Raw genomic sequence first — 17,480 nt, 5'->3', positions numbered from 1 at the left:
AATCAATGAATTGCATTTTTCATTCATTCGTCAAACTTGACTTTAGCATCTAGCATGTCCCAAGCACTTGCTGGGAGAAACCACAGTGAGCAAAACATACATTGGTCTTTTCCATCCTCAAAGAGCTTAAGTTTTAGTGAGGGAAGCAGACATAAATTACACAAATTACCACAAACTATTATAATTGTTCCAAAGGATAAGCACAAGTTGATATGAACTGTACACAGAGGACATGCCCTAGGCTAAGGATTCAGAAAAGGGGTCCCAGAGGGAATGACATTTGAGCTGAGACAATGCTCTTAATAATAACTGCTACTATTTACTGACATTATGCTAAAGGTTTAAAAAGCATTAGCTCACTTAAACCATACAACAAACTACTGAATTAGATACTTTGATTATCCCATTTTGTACTCCAGGAAACTGAGGCTTAGAGAGGCTAAGTAGTTTGTTAAAGGCAACCAGAGGAAGTAACAGAGCCTGCAATTGAACCCAGATGCTGAGTCTAGAACATGTATTGTATTCTTAACTATTAGTCATAGGGCTTCTCTAGTGAAAAGGATAAGATGGTGTTTATTAGTCTGCTTGGGTTGCAATAATGAAATACTTAAACAACAGAGAATTTATTTTTCTGGAGGCTAGGAAGTCCAAGATCAAGGTGCTGGCCCACTCATTTCCCAGTGAGGGCTCTCTTCTTGGCCTGCAGATGCTTCTCTCACATGGCCCTTTTTCTGTGGTACAAAGAGAGTGAAAGAGACATCTCTTTCTCTTCCTCTCCTCATAAGAGGCCACCAATTCTATGGGATTAGGGCCCCACCCCTATGACCTCATTTAATCATAATTACCTCCTAAGGACCCTATCTCCAAATACAGTCATACTGAGGGTTAGGACTTCAACATATGAATTTGTAGGGGACACAATTCACTCTATAGCATGGAGTAAACTAAGTAGGAGGAGAAGAATGATCCAGATGAGGAATAACTATGATCTCAAAAGACTGAGAGTATAGGTGCTAATAAATATGTGCATTTGGCTTATCTTCTGCCTGAAACTAGAATGGTAACCATATCTACCAACAGAATTTAATGTCTGTAACAGAAAGATGGTCATGTCAGATAAAATATTTGCAAAGACTGTCACCTAGTGGCAATAGGTAGGAGGTAGCTCATAGGCGAGTATTACTGAACCGGGGTGTTCAATGTATTTTGTGTGCATTCCCAAGTTGTTTTTCCTAAGAATAAAATGCATGAAACTAAGCATTACAACACTGAGGCAGTCACCACTTCTTTCCATACAGAAAAGTAGTGTGACAGTTCCAAGCTCTCAGAGAAAGAACAGGATCCTAAATTTTATCCCATCCCACTTCGAGTCAGACCAAATAAATATGGGCCAACAGCATAGTGAGTAATATATATATATATCATAACTAGTGAATATGTTTTATTCAGCAGTGTAGATTTATCCAGGGTCACAGTACTGGATAAAGGGCCCCAACTAGTTGAGGTACTGTCATAAAATAAAAGGAATATGTAATGGATACTGGAAGACAGGAAGTCATAAGTAGTAACTACAGTTTTGTGAATAGTTGCAAAAATCAGGACTCTAGAATTTTTTATGTACATATATATCTTGAACTAACTAGAGTGGGTACTATTCTTGGCAAGTAAAAACCATAACTGGTATAAACACTGCATCTTAATTCTAACTGGCTTAGGTGCTAAAATCATCTGAAGAAGTAAGTTTAACAGGGATGTAATGGTAATGTGAAGTGGTGCCAAGAAAGGCAAGAAAGGCAAACAAGCTGTTTGGATCCTTATTTTCCTCCACTATAGACTAGGCCCCTTCGTTTAGGGTAAACCTTCCCTTTGGTTCAACCAAGACATTTTTCTCAGAGGAGTCATCACTAGATTTTATCCCTGGAAGTTAACAACTTTCAGTTTTAGCCTCATAAACTCCTAAATGTAGGATGGGAAGTTGACAGGTTAATTGGTCCATTCAAGCTCAGACATAAGTATTATTGAGTGTATTGGTTCAAATTATTTACATTTCAAGTAACAGAAAACTCAAATTGAAGCTATTGACATTTGAGCAAAAACTAAACAGTTCAGGGATATCTTTAGCTTCAAGAGGAGCTTGATGTAGGGCCCAAATAGCATGGCCAAGACTCTTTTTTCCTATTTATCAGCCTGCTTTTGATTCTATTTCAAGCTGACTTAAGCTTCATGGATCTAAGATGGCAGCTGGCAGCTCTGGGCTGCAAAGTCTAAGTACAGAAGGGGTTAACAAAATCCATTTTTCCAGCAGTCCCAGTGAATATTTCATTTTATTTCACCCACTTGGATTTAGTCACATGCACATCCCTGAACCAATTACTACAACTGGAGTGACTCTAGAGTTGAAGGGTAGGATCAATTTTAAACAATCCACATGGCTGAAAATGGAGGGAAAGGTGACTTACCCAAAGAATAATCAGAATGCTTTGGGAAGGAAAAGCAGGAGGGAACTGATGCTGAAAAGTTAACCAATAAATGTCCACAGTATTGGGATGATGCACCTTTGCTCTGAATGAGGACTGCACCTATTCAGGGGGAAAAGGAATATAGCAGTAGGGCTCATGAAGAGTTGAAACTGCTGCTATACATAGCAGACCCAGGAGAGACTGCAGACTAGGCTGGCATGGTCATTATTACTACTAAATAGTCAAACCCACCACCTGGTACAATTATTCATTTTGGTATCAAATCATCACAGAAGGAGCTGTGACAATTCAATTTCCTGACCTCTTCTCAAATGGCTTGTCTGTTTATTTTGTTGGATCCTTATTCTCCTACTGTTCCAAAGATTAGGACATTGACCAAAGTCCTGCACACCGCCCTCTCTTCTCTCTCTCTAAGCCTCTTTCTTGACCTCAGCCATTCTCCATGTTTTAATTACCACAACCTTGAGTATCAACTTCCAAAACTTCATCTCCTGGTCCATCCTATGAATCATGGAACTTTGTAAATTAATCCAGTTCTTATTTGCAAACTCTGTGTCTCAGGGTCCTGGGCTTGTTCTTCTTTGGCCCCTAGCTTAGAGCTTTCCTTAATATTATGAAGGAACAAGAAAGTCTAAGTCATACTCTGAGTAACGGTTTATTGTTTGGTAAATGCCCCTTCCACTAAATTCTAAGTTCCTTGATGACAGAGACTATTCACCTGTGGTACCAAAAAAACCATTCATTCAATAATCATTGAATAAGTGCATGTCAAATACACACAGCTTTCAGTGCAATGCAACCACTCCCTTCTACACCATTTTTGATAACCAGTGCTCTCTTTTCCACTAGAACAGTGAAGGAATGATGGCCAGTTTACTACAGCAGTCTATCCCAGTTTTGAACAGCTATAATATTATGAATTATACAATTAGAAACATTATTATTATTAGAAGTAATATTATAGCAGTAATATTAGGAACGGTATTCCCAGCATCTAAGTTCCTTTGCTATGCTTGAGGAATCCATTACTCTGTACGAGGAGGCAAAATCAAATCTCTTATTATATAAACTGAAAATAACAGATGCATTTTTTTTCCTGACCCTTGGCATTTAGCACATGGTATGTGGACCTCATCTCAGTATGTGGAATTGCATTTGTAACTGTGAATCTTAAGCAAGTTATGCAAAAAAAGCAGGGACCATCTATAATTCGTTTCACTTGCGACATCTAGTGTCCAGTGGTGGTATAGGCAGCACCCTATCCAGACAGTTCCTAAAGACTGACTTTAATTTTGAAATGGGTAGCTTCTATGATTTTACTAATACTGTCCCCTCCCCTTGAGTGCATTCCTCCTTACTTAGCTCAGCCATCCTTCAAGGCCCTGCTCAAGTGCCTCCTGCACTGTGGAATGTTAAAGAAACACCATGACAAAATTGACCTCTCCCATCACACATCTCCTTTAGTGTAGGGTATATACCATTCACGTGACATTTATACACATCCCTGTGGTTATTTATATTTGCTTTTATTTAATCCCCTACTACATTGCGAGCATCTTCCAGAGTCAAGTGGCAATTACCACCTTCTGAATTCCTTGCATTATGCCTAGCACACTGTGGTCACTCAGTTACAAGTTTAAAATATTTTAAAAATATTAGATATGAAAGAAACATCAATGAAATGTAGGTTTACATTCTCATGTAACAAAGGAGAAAAATGAAGTTCAGATACATTATAGATTACCTAATTTCAGCCAGTCATGATTGGCCTAAGCTAGAATAGGTATCTTCCTGACTCCTGAGTTGAGGAATCTTTGTCAAATGAAAGGGAAAATCAGATTTCATTTATTCAAGAACATGGGAGTGGTGACAAATGAAGGAACATCTGACTCATTCAGACCCCAAATGCACCTGCTAGGGTACACTGTGAACAACATGAAGACATCATTGTTGTCAGTCTTCAAACCCAGATCAATCCTTTATTTAGTATGGCCTACCTCAGTTAGAAATAGAAGTCTGCAAAAGAAATTAAGAAGAGAAAAGCAGGGAGGGTGTGGCATCCCAAGACCTAAGGAGACTCAAGGAGAACTATCAACTCTATCAATTGTTAAGAGAAATGAGGACTGAATAATGGATTTTGCAAGATAGAACTCACTGGTGACGTTGAGAAGAGCCATTCACTGGAGTGATGGGACCAAAACCTGAAGTGGGGAAAAAAGTTAGAATAAAAAGTAAGAAAATGAAATAATGAGCCTAAACTTTTTTTGTTTTTCAGGAATTTTGTTATCAAGGGAAGCAAATAAATGATGTGGTAGCTGATTGAGGTCAAGGGAGGTTAGTGTTATTTTTTGAGATATAAGTCATTATAGCATGTTTATTTGTTGACAGGGAAGAAAAAACTGACGATGAAAAACAGAGCACCTATGGCCAAATCTCCAAGCAGGCAAGAAAAGATGGGCTCAAAAGCACAACATGATCCATACTACAGTTGCTAGGACTCAGAAGTGCTTATTAAATGTTGGCATTATTATTATTGCTTAAAATTTTGAATAATGAATAGGCATCAGGTTTACAAAATATAAAATCATTATTTAAAGACACACGCAAGAGCTTGGACTTTAGCAGCAGGCTGCATTAGTTCAAATTCTGGTTCTACCACTTGGCCAAGATATCGTTCTTCTTGGGGCTTTGCTTTCCTTTGCAGAAAAAGACAATAATACCTACCTCATAAGGCTGTTGGCGGGCTTAAATGAGATAATCCGTGTAAAATTTAGCACTGTACTCGCGCATGGTGAAGGTGCAAGTGTTTAAGGCCGCTATAATAACTGTCATTCTGTCCTATAAGAGTAACTGTGATTCTGTCTATAACGTTTTTCAGCACTGTCACACTGATTTAAATTCCTGGAACCATAAACTAGGTATCACAGGGCAGAGCTTTCAGAACGCACATTGGCCAACGCGCTGTTAGGTCAGCACACTATGGAATTCCCCCACCGCCTCGCCTTCTAGTGACACTATCCTTCCAGAAGGTACTGTCGTTAGGAAAAGAAACAAACAAACAAAAAAACACCCAGAAGACCAACCCTGAGTAAGACTGACGAGCCACAGAACCACGTCTGCGCCTGCGCCAAGCCCAAGGCTCTCCACTTGCACCTGCGCAGTCGCTGTAGGCGGGGCGTGGCAGTCTTGGACCTTCCTTCCCTTTTTGCCTTTACGCGCCGCTAGGGCGGAAAGTCTCGCGAGACATGTGAGTTCTCGCGGGAACTACATTCAAAAAGCCCTGGCGCTTAACCGAGAGCTTGCTGAGTGAATGGGCCGGTGTCTCTGCGGTGCGGTGGAGTTAACGTCGAGAATCTGAGCGCGGCGAGCTGCAGCAGCAGGGGAAGGGGTGAGGAGAGAGGTAGGGGCAAGGTACCTGGATGGAAGTGCGTGTGAAGAGGGAAGCTGGGGAGCGGCATGGAGAGGACTACTGGGGAGGGGAGAGCAGGGCCTAAGGAAACCGGGGGCCTGGGTCTCCGCCCAGGCTTTCAGCTGGAACAGCTTCTTCGGCGGAACTCAGTTCTTATAAACCAGGTTCCGAGCCGGTCTCAATATTCCGTTGGGCCGCTTCGATGCTCCCGAGGATTCTGCGTAGATACGGAAAGCCGGGTCCGCTGCCTGGGCCTCCGGAGGATAACCAACACTAGATCTGCGCTGTCCAGTACGACAGCCAATAGCCCCATTTGGCAATCCGAAGACTACACCAAAAAGTAACCTCATTAATAATCTTTATAATGACTACATGTTGAAATGATCATCTTTTGGATGTATTGGGTTAAATAACATTGTTAAAGTGAGTTTCACCAGTATTTACTTTTTCTTAAAATGTGGCACCTAGAAAATTAAAAATCGACATGTCTTGTTCGCATTATATTTCTGTTGGACAGCGCTGCCTCAGACAGTTACGTGTTGGATTTTGCCCTAGCTGCTTTGTACTCATTTGTTGGTTTAATCTTCTAAAAAAAAAACCCTTTTAGGTAGATGTTATTGTCCTTGTTTTACGGATGACAAAACAAGACATTGCGTAAGTTGTCCAAGTTATGCAGCCAATGAGTAGTGAAGGTGGGGTAAGAACTCAAGCAGCCTGATTCCCTGAACTCCCTGTCTCCCTAATGCTTTGTATATGCGACGTTTCTGAGAGGCAGAACAGAAAAGTGTTTAGGAGCACCAGGCTATGGAACTAGATCCTGTTCCCATCTCATTTAGCCACTTACTACCTGATAACCCTGGGCAAGTTACTTGACGTTTCTGTGCCTCAGTTTGTACATAGGTAAAATGGGGGGGGGGAAGCCTTTTATTTCATAAAATTGTTGAGAGAATTAAATAAGATAATGTTTGCAAAGTACCGAGCGCAATGTCTGGCACATATTAGCTGTGCTTGTTATTCAACCCTGGCTACCTCTCTCCGCAGATGGATAGGTTAATTCTTACACATTCATTACATCTGTTGAAAAGTCACTTCCTCAGGGAAATCTTTCTTGTCCATATTCCCCCTGACCCTGTCCTCATCCCACTACCCAGGTTAAGACAGCTGCCCTTTGTTATAGGCTCAGCACCATGTACCTGTCCCTCTTGCACTCATCACACTTGTAACTTTACATATCAGTTATTTGATTTAATGCCTTTCCACTAATAGACTGTAAGATTCAGGAAGGCGGGGATATTGTCTAGTTTGGGGATCACATTGTATCCTCAGCAATAGCACAGTACCTGACACAAAATAGGAATTCCAGCAAATCTTTGGAATGAATGAGAGCTAATTTTTAGGTTGCCTTGGACATTGCTGGTTGGGATGTCTTGAGGCTAGCTCCATTTTTTCTTTGGTAAATACTGATGACAGTAGGACTTAGCTCAGGTCCATTAAGAGAATTAAATGTGATAATGCATTTGAAGCACTCTGCCTGGCAAATGGTAAATCCTTAGCAAATATAAATTATTATTAACAGTGCAACAATTAGTGGCTGGCCCCATCATGTACAGGCTTTGGAAAGGTCTTGCATTTTAGAGCAGTGACAGCCAGCCCTGGATAACATAGGATACCTTTTTTTTCCCCCTGCTTCTAAAATCCTGTATTTCCTCCTTCATCTTCATTCTCAAAGATTTTGCTTCCTAATTTACTGATAAATTGAAGACATTAGAAGGGCACTTAGGCAGACTCCCAACACTATATCTACCTACTTATCAGTGTACCCATATGCTTTCCTTTACTTTAGATGAAGCATTCATGTTCCTGTCCAAAAATCAGACCCTGCACATTCATCACTCCAGTAGTTCTCCATGTTTCTATATCATTAGTTTTCCTTCTCTCCTGGATCTATCCCATGTCATACAAGCATGCTGTAATTTTGTTCTTAAATTTTTTTTTAAATTATTTTTTCTTAAAAAATTTTTCGTCTTAAAAAAAAAAACAAAAAACTTGATCTTACTTTCTTTCCAGCTACTGCCCCATTTATCTGCTCTTCTTTGCAGCAAAAGTATTCTTGCTGTCTACTGTTCTCCTACCATTCTTTGCAATTCACTCCAATCAGGCTTTTTCCCACATCTCCCCATCAAAACTACTCTTAGGGTCATCTCCTAATTGACCTCCATGAATTCAAATCCATTGGCCAGTTCTCAGTTTTCACCTTATTTAACTTAGCATTTGGTGCAGTTGACCTTCTGCCTCCTTAATACATTTTTGTTTATTGACTTCTAGGACAACACATGCTCTTCATTTTCCTCCCACCTCACTTGGTCATGCTTGAGTATACTTTGCAGTCTTCTTTCCCACCTCATAACAGGGCTCCAACCTTTGTCCTCTTCTCTTTAATTATGCTCATACTTTGGTGATAACAAAGCTCATGTGTTTATGCTAATAACTCCCAAATTTATATCTCCAGCCCATACCCATCTCCTACTCTTATAGCCATTGCTTACTTGACACATTTCATGTTTTAAAACTTAAACCTCTTATTTTCTTTCCCAAACAGTCTTTACCCACAGTTTTTGATGCCTCAGCTATCGGCAAATCTATTCTACTAGTTGCTCAGCCAGAAGCTTTGGAGGCATTTTAAAATTCTCTTTCACACATCCCACATATCCATTTGTCCGAAAATCATGTTGGCTTTCCCTTCAGAATATATGCTAGATCTGACCATTTCTCGTCACCTCCTATGGCAGCCACTCTGGTGTGAGTGGTCATCCCACCTGATCTTTCTGCTTCCAACTTGCTTCCCTCCAAACTATTCAGCGTATCAGCCAAAATGATCCTTTTAAATGTATCATATCTCTACTCCAGACTTTGCAGTGACTCCCCATTTCACCCAGAGTAGAAGCTAAAGCCTTTATTTACAATGGCCTGATCTCCATATTCTCCTCTGTTATCTCCTCTGACCTATACTCTATCTTGTTCATTCTTTGGACTTCCTTCAACTGTAGTGCTACCCCTCTACTTGGAACATGATTTCCCTAAATAGTACATGGCTAATTCTCTTATCCTCTGCAAGGCTTTGCTCAGAAGTCACCTGAGGGGATCCCCATTCAACACATTTTAAATTTCATCCTAGTTAGGATACACCCACCTCTTCCAAGCTTACTTACCCTGTTTTATTTATTTTTTCCATTTCCACTTTCTAGTGCATTTAGTTATATTATTATTGCTTGTCTTCTCCTACTGGAGGGTAAGTTTTATGAAAGCAGAGCCTTTTTTGGGGTCCATTTGACCACTTGATGTGTCTGAAGTGCCCAGAATGGAGCTCGGCACATAGGCATTCAAGAAGTATGTGTTGAATGAAATGACTACATTGACTGGAGACATGAGAGAATAACTTAATAATGGCTTGTTACTCTTTGAAGGCAAAGCTGAGTTTAAGCCTGGCCTAAGAGCCTGGAACCAATTTGGAAAGGATGATGAGTGAGGTTGAGGTAAAGTGGAATGTTTCTATATATAATGTTTAAGTCCTTGCTTGAAAATCTAGAATGAGATTGTTCTTTAATTACTATGAACATGGTGTCTGTTTTGCATGCCTTCTTATGAATAACTAGGAAAATGCTAGTGAGTCTGTTTTCAATAAAGCACATTTAATGTGGCAAATTTAATGTGTTCAGGAAGTTAACACTGTTGTGAAAAATTGTGGACATGCTAGTCCTTACCTTATGAATCTTATTCAAAGCCATCTTTTTATATTTTAAGTAGCAGTTATGCTACTATAAAGTTTCTTGACTTCTTTTATTGTTCTCTTAACTTGGTTACCTGTATAGTGATACAATTATGAGACCATCCTACCTTAGCATTTAAGGAAGCTTAGCACACAATAACTGAATGGTTTCCTGACACTGCATTCCTTAGAAGCAAAATTAAATGTATTCATCTTTTTTTTGGTTTGGTCTCAAATCGGGTAACAAAATAGTCAGACCTGGCTCTTAGAACAAGAATGCAAATTTGACCATTTAAAAGTCAGGAAGAAAATCTTTAATGTTGTGTTTTTATATGGCAGTGGTATTGAATATATACATACACACACAACACACACACACATATCTTTTATTATTGATACGGAGTTTTTTGTTTAAGCTTAAGTGCTTTTATTTCCTTTATTTACAGTAGACAGGAAAAAAATCATGGAGGCAGATATAATAGCAGATCTTCGATGCAAGCTCAAAGAAGTTGAAGAAGAGCGACTAAAAGCTGCACAGTATGGTTTACAACTAGTGGAGAGCCAGAACGAATTGCAGAATCAATTGGATAAATGTCGTAATGAAATGATGACCGTGACTGAGGTAGGACACTAGATTCCTCTGCTTACAAAGATGTGCTTAGCTACTGAAGATCTGTGTTGTCCAGCAATTATTAATATTATTTTTCTTTTCTGAGGATTTTAGGCCTAGTTCCCACCCATCCCCATTAAAGGGAAATGAACTAAATGAATTTCTAATTTTTTCTGACTCAGTGTGTTCTGAGTTTGAAAAATAAGTTATTTTCACTCTCTTTACTACATATTGAATTTTAGACTTTGCTTTGTCTGCACTCTTCCTAGGTGACCTCACTTGCTTCATAGTTTTTGATAACATCTAAATGCCCCATGATTGTTACACCAAGTCCTTAGTTCTCCCCTAAAGTTTAGATTTTTGTATTCAATTACCCACTAATGGGCATCTCAGACTTAACATAAACAGAATAGTTAACTCCCTGCCCACTAACCAAACATGCTCTTGCAGAATTCTTTACCTTACTTAGTAAATGTAATAACGTTCATCCAGTTACTTGAGCCAAAAATCTAGGAGTTTTACTCAATATCTTTCTGTCCCTTATTTCTAGTATTTAATCCATTAGTAAGCTCTAAGAACTTGACCTACAAAATATCTATACCACAGCCACTCTAGTTCAGACCACCGTCATCTCTCCCTTAGATTACTACTGTAGCCTTTTGACTAAGTTGCCTGCTTCCTGCATTTGCCATTCACACCATTCATTCTTCACACATCAGTCAAGTGGTCATTGAAGAATATGCAAAAGATCATGTCACAGCCCTGCTGAAAGCATAGAGCAGCTTCCAGTTTTATTTACAACAAAATCCGAGCTCCTTACCTGAATTTGTAGATCCCCATGTGATCTGACCTCTTTCAACCTTTGGCCTCATCTCAAACTACTTTCCTTTGTTCTTTAGCTATACTAGTCCTGCCTTATGGGCTTTACAGGAGCTGTTGCCTCCATCTGAGTGGTTCATCCCCCACTGTCATGAGAGACATGACATGAGACGGAATTTTGTCTGTCTTGTTCACGGCCATATCCCTAATATTTGGCATAACATTTATTGAAAGAATGAATAAGTCAGTTTTATTTAGTAAATGCTCAGCATTGTATTTAAACTTTGATCTCAAAGTTTAAATATATCAGGAAAAAAAAAAAAACTAATGGCAACCCTTTTTTAAAATTTTTCTCATATTAAATCTAATTTTATTTATGTTATTTTTTAAAGCTTATTGAAGAAGTTTGTACTAATGCCCTTTTTACCTTTAAACTTCCCTGACAGTAAGCAAAAGCCTTCTTAAATACTACTTTTGTCTTAGCACTGTATTCGTCTGAGTGGTGTTATGAACATTTATGAACATTTTTCAGATGACTACATTCTGAAAGTGAGAGCTAATTCAGTATTTCTGTTTATACCTTGTCCACTATTTTTTCATTTTACTCAGAGCTACAAGTAGAGCATATTATTATTATTATTATTTTTTTCACCTTTAATTATTATTTATTTATTTATTTATTTATTTATTTATTTATTTTTTGGGCTGTGTTGGGTCTTCGTTTCTGTGCGAGGGCTTTCTCTAGCTGCGGCAAGCAGGGGCCACTCTTCATCGCGGTTTGCGGGCCTCTCACTGTTGTGGCCTCTCTTGTTGCGGAGCACAGGCTCCAGACGCGCAGGCTCAGTAGTTGTGGCTCATGGGCCTAGTTGCTCCGTGGCATGTGGGATCTTCCCAGACCAGGGCTCGAACCCGTGTCCCCTGCATTAGCAGGCAGATTCTCAACCACTGCGCCACCAGGGAAGCCCAGTAGAGCATATTATTATCAAACCAAATAATTCTCACTAGGAAAACTTAAATGCTATTAATTTTTTTTTCCCTGGCAGAGAGAACTTGACTCATTGACAGCCTTAGAGCACTTTTTACTTCATTGGCAGGACATAGAAGCAATTACCATATCCCTAGCACGAACGTTAATATAGTTTCAAAATACCTGTCAGGGTTTTTAACATTAATACTAACTTCAGTTATTTCAGATTTAACATGTGGTCGTTACTTAGAAAGCAGCAAATGTGTGAAACAGGAATGATTCAGCTGAAGGTGAAAACTGCTTATGTGTGATGGCTTTAAGTTATTTTTATGTAATTGAATTATAATTGAATCTGTTTTCAGAATTATGAACAAGAAAAATATACTCTTCAGAGAGAAGTTGAGCTCAAGAGTCGAATGTTAGAAAGTTTGAGCTCTGAATGTGAAGCTATTAAACAACAACAAAAAATGCACCTGGAGAAATTAGAAGAACAGCTGAGCAGAAGCCATGGGCAGGAAGTGAATGAACTAAAAAATAAGGTTTGGATATCTCTGTATTTTAGAACAAAAATATTTCATGCTTATGCAACCATTTGTAAACTTTAGGTGATAGAAGATTTTCTTAGTAACATCTATGCAAAACAGCTGAGATTAAGGGCTCCATCATTTTTATATTAGGAGAGGGAACACTGAGAAACAATAGTTCACCTAAGAGACTTGTATAAATAACATTCTATTAATTAAATAGGATTATTTAATTTTAGCAACTGAGTATCTGTTAGGGAGTTTTAGTTTAGTGATCAGCATAACCTCCTTGCTTAGAGTGCCTAGTATGCGAGTCCCTTTTCAGAAAGACTAGTTCCCTAACCTTCACTGCAACTAATGGTGCACTTTACAATTCCACAGAAGAAGCCAATAGTTTTTGGTAAATTAATGTACACTAGAGTTGATACTTTATAGTTTGTTTATTGAAGATAAACTAATACATATGATCCACTTCTTACACAATTCCATAAGGGAGGTACCATTATTACCTCCATATAACAGATGAGAAAGCCATTGTTTAAACAGAGTGAGTAAAGTTGGATAAGTTTATAGAGTTAGAAATTAGCAGTCCAAATTTGCACTGAGGCTGTCTGATTTCAAAGCCTGTTTCACTGTGTTTCATGTACCATCTTTTAAGATGTTTATATATACCTGTACCACCTATACTGTTAATTAATTCTCATTAAATTGACTCCCTTTTTAAATGTTTTCTCATTTTAAGTAATGGTATCAATGAAATATATTTGAGCTGGTTATGTTTTGTCCTAATATGCAGTAAAACATAACTATCAAAATATGCTTTCATGTAATACTTAGAATCATCTTGCATACCACTCTGACCCCAACTTCTCTGAAGCTACTCTGAGTTGAGACACCAATAACTGTTAATGATGCTTTTTTTTTTCCTGGATATTATTTTCAGTTTAGCAGTAATTTTCATTACTAAACAAAAAAGAGTAATGTAGAAAGTATTCAGAGTCTGAAGTAAGGCCAGTTATAGAGATGGCTTTTTGGTGGAGTAAAGACTAAATAATTCAAAAAATATTTTCAGTCTTATTGATGTTCTCAAATTACTTGAGCCAATAATTTGGAGCTTTATTTGCTATCTTTCTTTCACTTATTTCTCATATTTAATCCATCAACAAGTTCTCAGAACTTGAGCTATGAAATACCCATCTCTGCTATAACACTGCAGTCCAGCTCACCATCGTCTCTCCCCTACTATCCAGGCAGCCTGCTTCCATCATTGCTGTCATAGCACTCATTCTTCACACGGCAGCCAAAGTGGCCAGGAATCCAGACCTACTCTGATTACTTGTATGGATTATTTGTATGCTTATAAAACGAGGCATGTCACTGTCTGTTAAAAGATGCCTAGCCTTGGCCAAATAGGAAACCCCAATCATCTCATCATGCAATAAGTTTGGGTCATTCAGTGATGTTTCTCAGAAGAATGTCCACATTTCAACATAGATCAATCAGCTGAAATTTTTATTTCACATGATGAAAATAGAAAAGGGAAAAGAAATTATGCTAGAAGGCTCTTATTTTTTAAATAGAAAACAAATATCAGGATATATTCTAAGAATGTTGAGACCCTATTGAAGATAATTCAATATAGATGATAATGATAACCCTGGACATCAAGCAAAAGCTTTTTATTGATAACAAACCATTTAGTGAGTGTTAGGTGTGGTGCCGAATGTTTTACCCACCCAGTCTCAGTTGAGAGCCTCACGATAACACAGTGATGGTAGGTACAATCACTTAACAGTTTTACATTTGAGGAATGTAAGTGAGACAGGTTAAACCTAGGCCTGACCCTAAAGTTTCACCCTTCTGCTATAAGTTCGTTCCCTTTAAACTACATACAGGCATACCTCAGAGATACTTCAGAGTCAGTTCCAGACCACCACAAAAAAGTGAATATCACAGTAAAGTAAGTCACATGAATTTTTTAGTTTCCAAAGTAGTCTATTAAAGTGTGCGATAGCATTCGGTCTAAAAACAACAATGTATATACCTTAATTTTAAAATATTTTATGCTTAAAAATGCTAACCATCTGAGACTTCAGTGAGTCATAATCTTTTTTTCTGGTGGAGGGTGTTGCCTCCATGTTGATGGCTGCTGACTGATCGGGGTGGTGGTTGCTGAAGATTGTGGTAGCTGAGGCAATTTCTTAAAATAAGACAACAGTGAAGTTTGCTGCATCAGTTGACTCTTCCTTTCATGAGTGATTTCTCTATAGCATCAATGCTGTTTGCTAGCATTTTATCCACAGTAGAACTTCTTTAAAAATTGGAGTCAATTGTCTCAAACCCTGCCACTACTTTATCAACTAAGTTTATGTCATATTCTGTATCATTTGTTGTCATTTCAATAATCTTACAGCATCTTCACCAAGAGCAGATTCCATCTCAAGAAACCACTTTCTTTCCTCATCCATAAGAAGCAACTCCTTATCCATTAACATTTTATCATGAGATTGCTGCAGTTCAGTCACATCTTCAGGTTCCACTTTTAATTCTAGTTCTCTTGTTATTTCCACTATATCTGCAGTTACTCCTTCACGGAAGTCTCGAACCCCTCAAAGTCATCCATGAGGGTTGGATTTAACTTCTTCCAAGCTCTTGTTAATTTTGATATGTTGACCTCTTTCCATGAATCACAGATGTTCTTAATGGTATCTAGAATGGTGAATCCTTTCCAGAAAGTTTTCAATTGACTTTGCCCAGATCCATCAGAGGAATCACTATCTTGGATAGCTATAGTCTTACAAAATGTATTTAAGTAATAAGAATTGAGAGTTGAAATTACTCCTTGATCCTTAGGCTGCAGAATGGATGTTGTGTTACCAGGCATGAAAACAACATGAATCTCGTTGTACATCTCTCTTGGGCGACCAGGTGGATTTTCAGTGAGCAGTACTATTTTGAAAAGAATATTTTTTCTGAGCAGTAAGTCTCAACAGTAGACTTAAAATATTCAGTAAACCATGTTGTAAACAGATGTGCTGTCAGCCAGGCTTTATTTTTCCATTTATAGAGCACAGGCAGAGTAGATTTAATATAATTCTTAAGGTGCCTAGGATTTTCAGAATGGTCAGTGAGCATTGGCTTCAACTTAAAGTCACCAGCTGCATTAGCCCCTAGCAAGAGAGTCAGCCTGTCCTTTGAAGCCAGGCACTGACTTTTCCTCTCGAGCTATGGAAGTTCTGGATGACATCTTCTTCTACTGGAAGACTGTTTTGTCTACATTGAAAATCTATTGTTTGGTGTAGCCACTTTCAGTGATTATCTTAGCTAGATCTTCTGGATAACTTGCAGCAGCTTCTAAATCAGCACTTCCTGCTTCACCTTGCACTTTTTTTTTTTATGTTATGGAGACAGCCTCTCTCCTTAAACTTCATGAACCAACCTCTGCTGGCTTCAAAATTTTCTTCTGAAGCTTCCTCCCCTCTCTCAGCCATCATAGAATTGAGGAGAGTTTGGATTAGGCTTTGGCTTAAGGGAGTGTTGTGGCTGGTTTGATCTTCTATCTAGACGTCTAAAATTTTCTCCATATCAGCAGTTAGACTCTTTAGCTTCCTTATCATTTGTGTGTCCACTGCAGTAGCACTTTTAACTTCCTTAAAGAACTTTTCCTTTGCACTCAGAGCTTGGCTGACTGTTTGGTGCAAGAGGCCTAGCTTTTGGCCTGTCTCGGCTTTTGACATGCCTTCCTCACTAAGCATAATCATTTCTAGCTTTTGATTTAAAGTGAGAGATATGAACACTGAGAGGCCATTGTAAGGTTAGTAATTGGCCTAATTTTGAGTTGTTGTGTCTCGAATAGGAAGGCCCTAGGAGAGGGAGAGAGATAGGAATGACCATTCGGTGGAGCAGTCAGAACACACACAACATTTATCGATTAAGTTCACCGTCTTATATGAGTGTGGTTTGTGATGCCCCAAAATAATTACAATAATAACATCAAAGATCACTGATCACAGATCACCATAACAAATATAATAGTAATGAAAAAGTTGGAAAGATTTCCAAAATAAGGCACAGAGACAGGAAGTGAGCAAATGCTGTTGGAAAAACTGCTTGGTAGACTCGGCTTGGCTCAGGGTTGCCACAAACCTTCCATTTGTAAAAAAAGAAAAAAAATGCAATATCTGGGAAGTGCAATTAAGCAAAATGCAATAAGACAGGTATGCCTGTATTCTTAGTGTTCCAAGATTTGGAACTATGTGACATTTTGGGAAAAGGAGTTAAATAGTTTTGTTCAGCTTGACTACCTTCCAAAATAGTTATCCTGCAGATACCAGAACAATTTGTATTGCAATTGTATGTTCTGATGACCTTCACTACCTTTTGATTTATAAGATTGTGATTTTTTTTTTTTACTTTAGTTAGAAAAGCTGAAAGCTGAATTAGATGAAGCTAGGCTTAGTGAAAAGCAGCTGAAGCACAAAGTGGATCATCAGAAGGAACTCCTTTCTTGCAAATCAGAGGAAATGCGAATAATGTCTGAACGTGTACACGAAAGCCTCTCTTCAGAGATGCTGGCTCTTCAAATTGAGCTAACTGAAATGGAAAGTATGAAGGTAATTTTTATGGCATGTGTATTCTGGAGTTTTCTTTTTTTCCCTTGTATATTTTCCATGTTTTTGTAATAATCCTTATGAGCTAGTTTTAAGGCTGAAATATTTTTTGGCCTAACTTTGATCTAACTAATTAAAAAATGTTTTACAGAATTTTTATTTTTTATTTTTATTTTTTAAATTTTTTAAAATAAATAAATTTATTTATTTATTTTTAATTTTTGGCTGCATTGGGTCTTTGTTGCTACGTGTGGGCTTTCTCTAGTTCTCTGCTGTTTGTTTTGGTGCACGGGCT

The 17,480-nt window shown here is 38.3% G+C and overlaps 1 protein-coding gene and 1 long non-coding RNA gene across 8 annotated transcripts in view; one reads left to right on the top strand and one right to left on the bottom strand.

Annotated features, from left to right (window-relative positions):
* The window catches only part of LOC309658265, a 28,481-nt gene extending 23,146 nt beyond the window's left edge, over positions 1–5,335 (bottom strand). Inside the window, exons 1-2 of the long non-coding RNA XR_014262157.1 lie at positions 5,205–5,335; positions 4,636–4,681 (exon numbers count right to left, since the gene is read on the bottom strand). This is a non-coding gene — a long non-coding RNA (uncharacterized lncRNA). The remainder of the gene's footprint in view (positions 1–4,635; positions 4,682–5,204) is intronic.
* Positions 5,336–5,732: 397 nt separating this feature from the next.
* The window catches only part of SPDL1 (spindle apparatus coiled-coil protein 1), a 31,965-nt gene continuing 20,217 nt past the window's right edge, over positions 5,733–17,480 (top strand). The window contains exons 1-4 of one of the 7 annotated variants that reach the window (XM_082456440.1): positions 5,733–5,880; positions 10,102–10,277; positions 12,414–12,590; positions 16,994–17,188. In XM_082456440.1, coding sequence (XP_082312566.1) covers positions 10,119–10,277; positions 12,414–12,590; positions 16,994–17,188 — 531 coding nt within the window. In that variant the 5' untranslated portion in view covers positions 5,733–5,880; positions 10,102–10,118. The other 6 variants (XM_082456446.1, XM_082456443.1, XM_082456444.1 and 3 more) reach the window with 6 other exon arrangements.

The sequence above is a fragment of the Balaenoptera physalus genome (assembly GCF_965194825.1).
Source record: "Balaenoptera physalus genome assembly, chromosome: 3".
Classification (NCBI taxonomy): Eukaryota; Metazoa; Chordata; class Mammalia; order Artiodactyla; family Balaenopteridae; genus Balaenoptera; species Balaenoptera physalus.
Note: the sequence above shows the minus strand (reverse complement) of the source record. Positions and strands in the feature narration are given on the sequence as shown.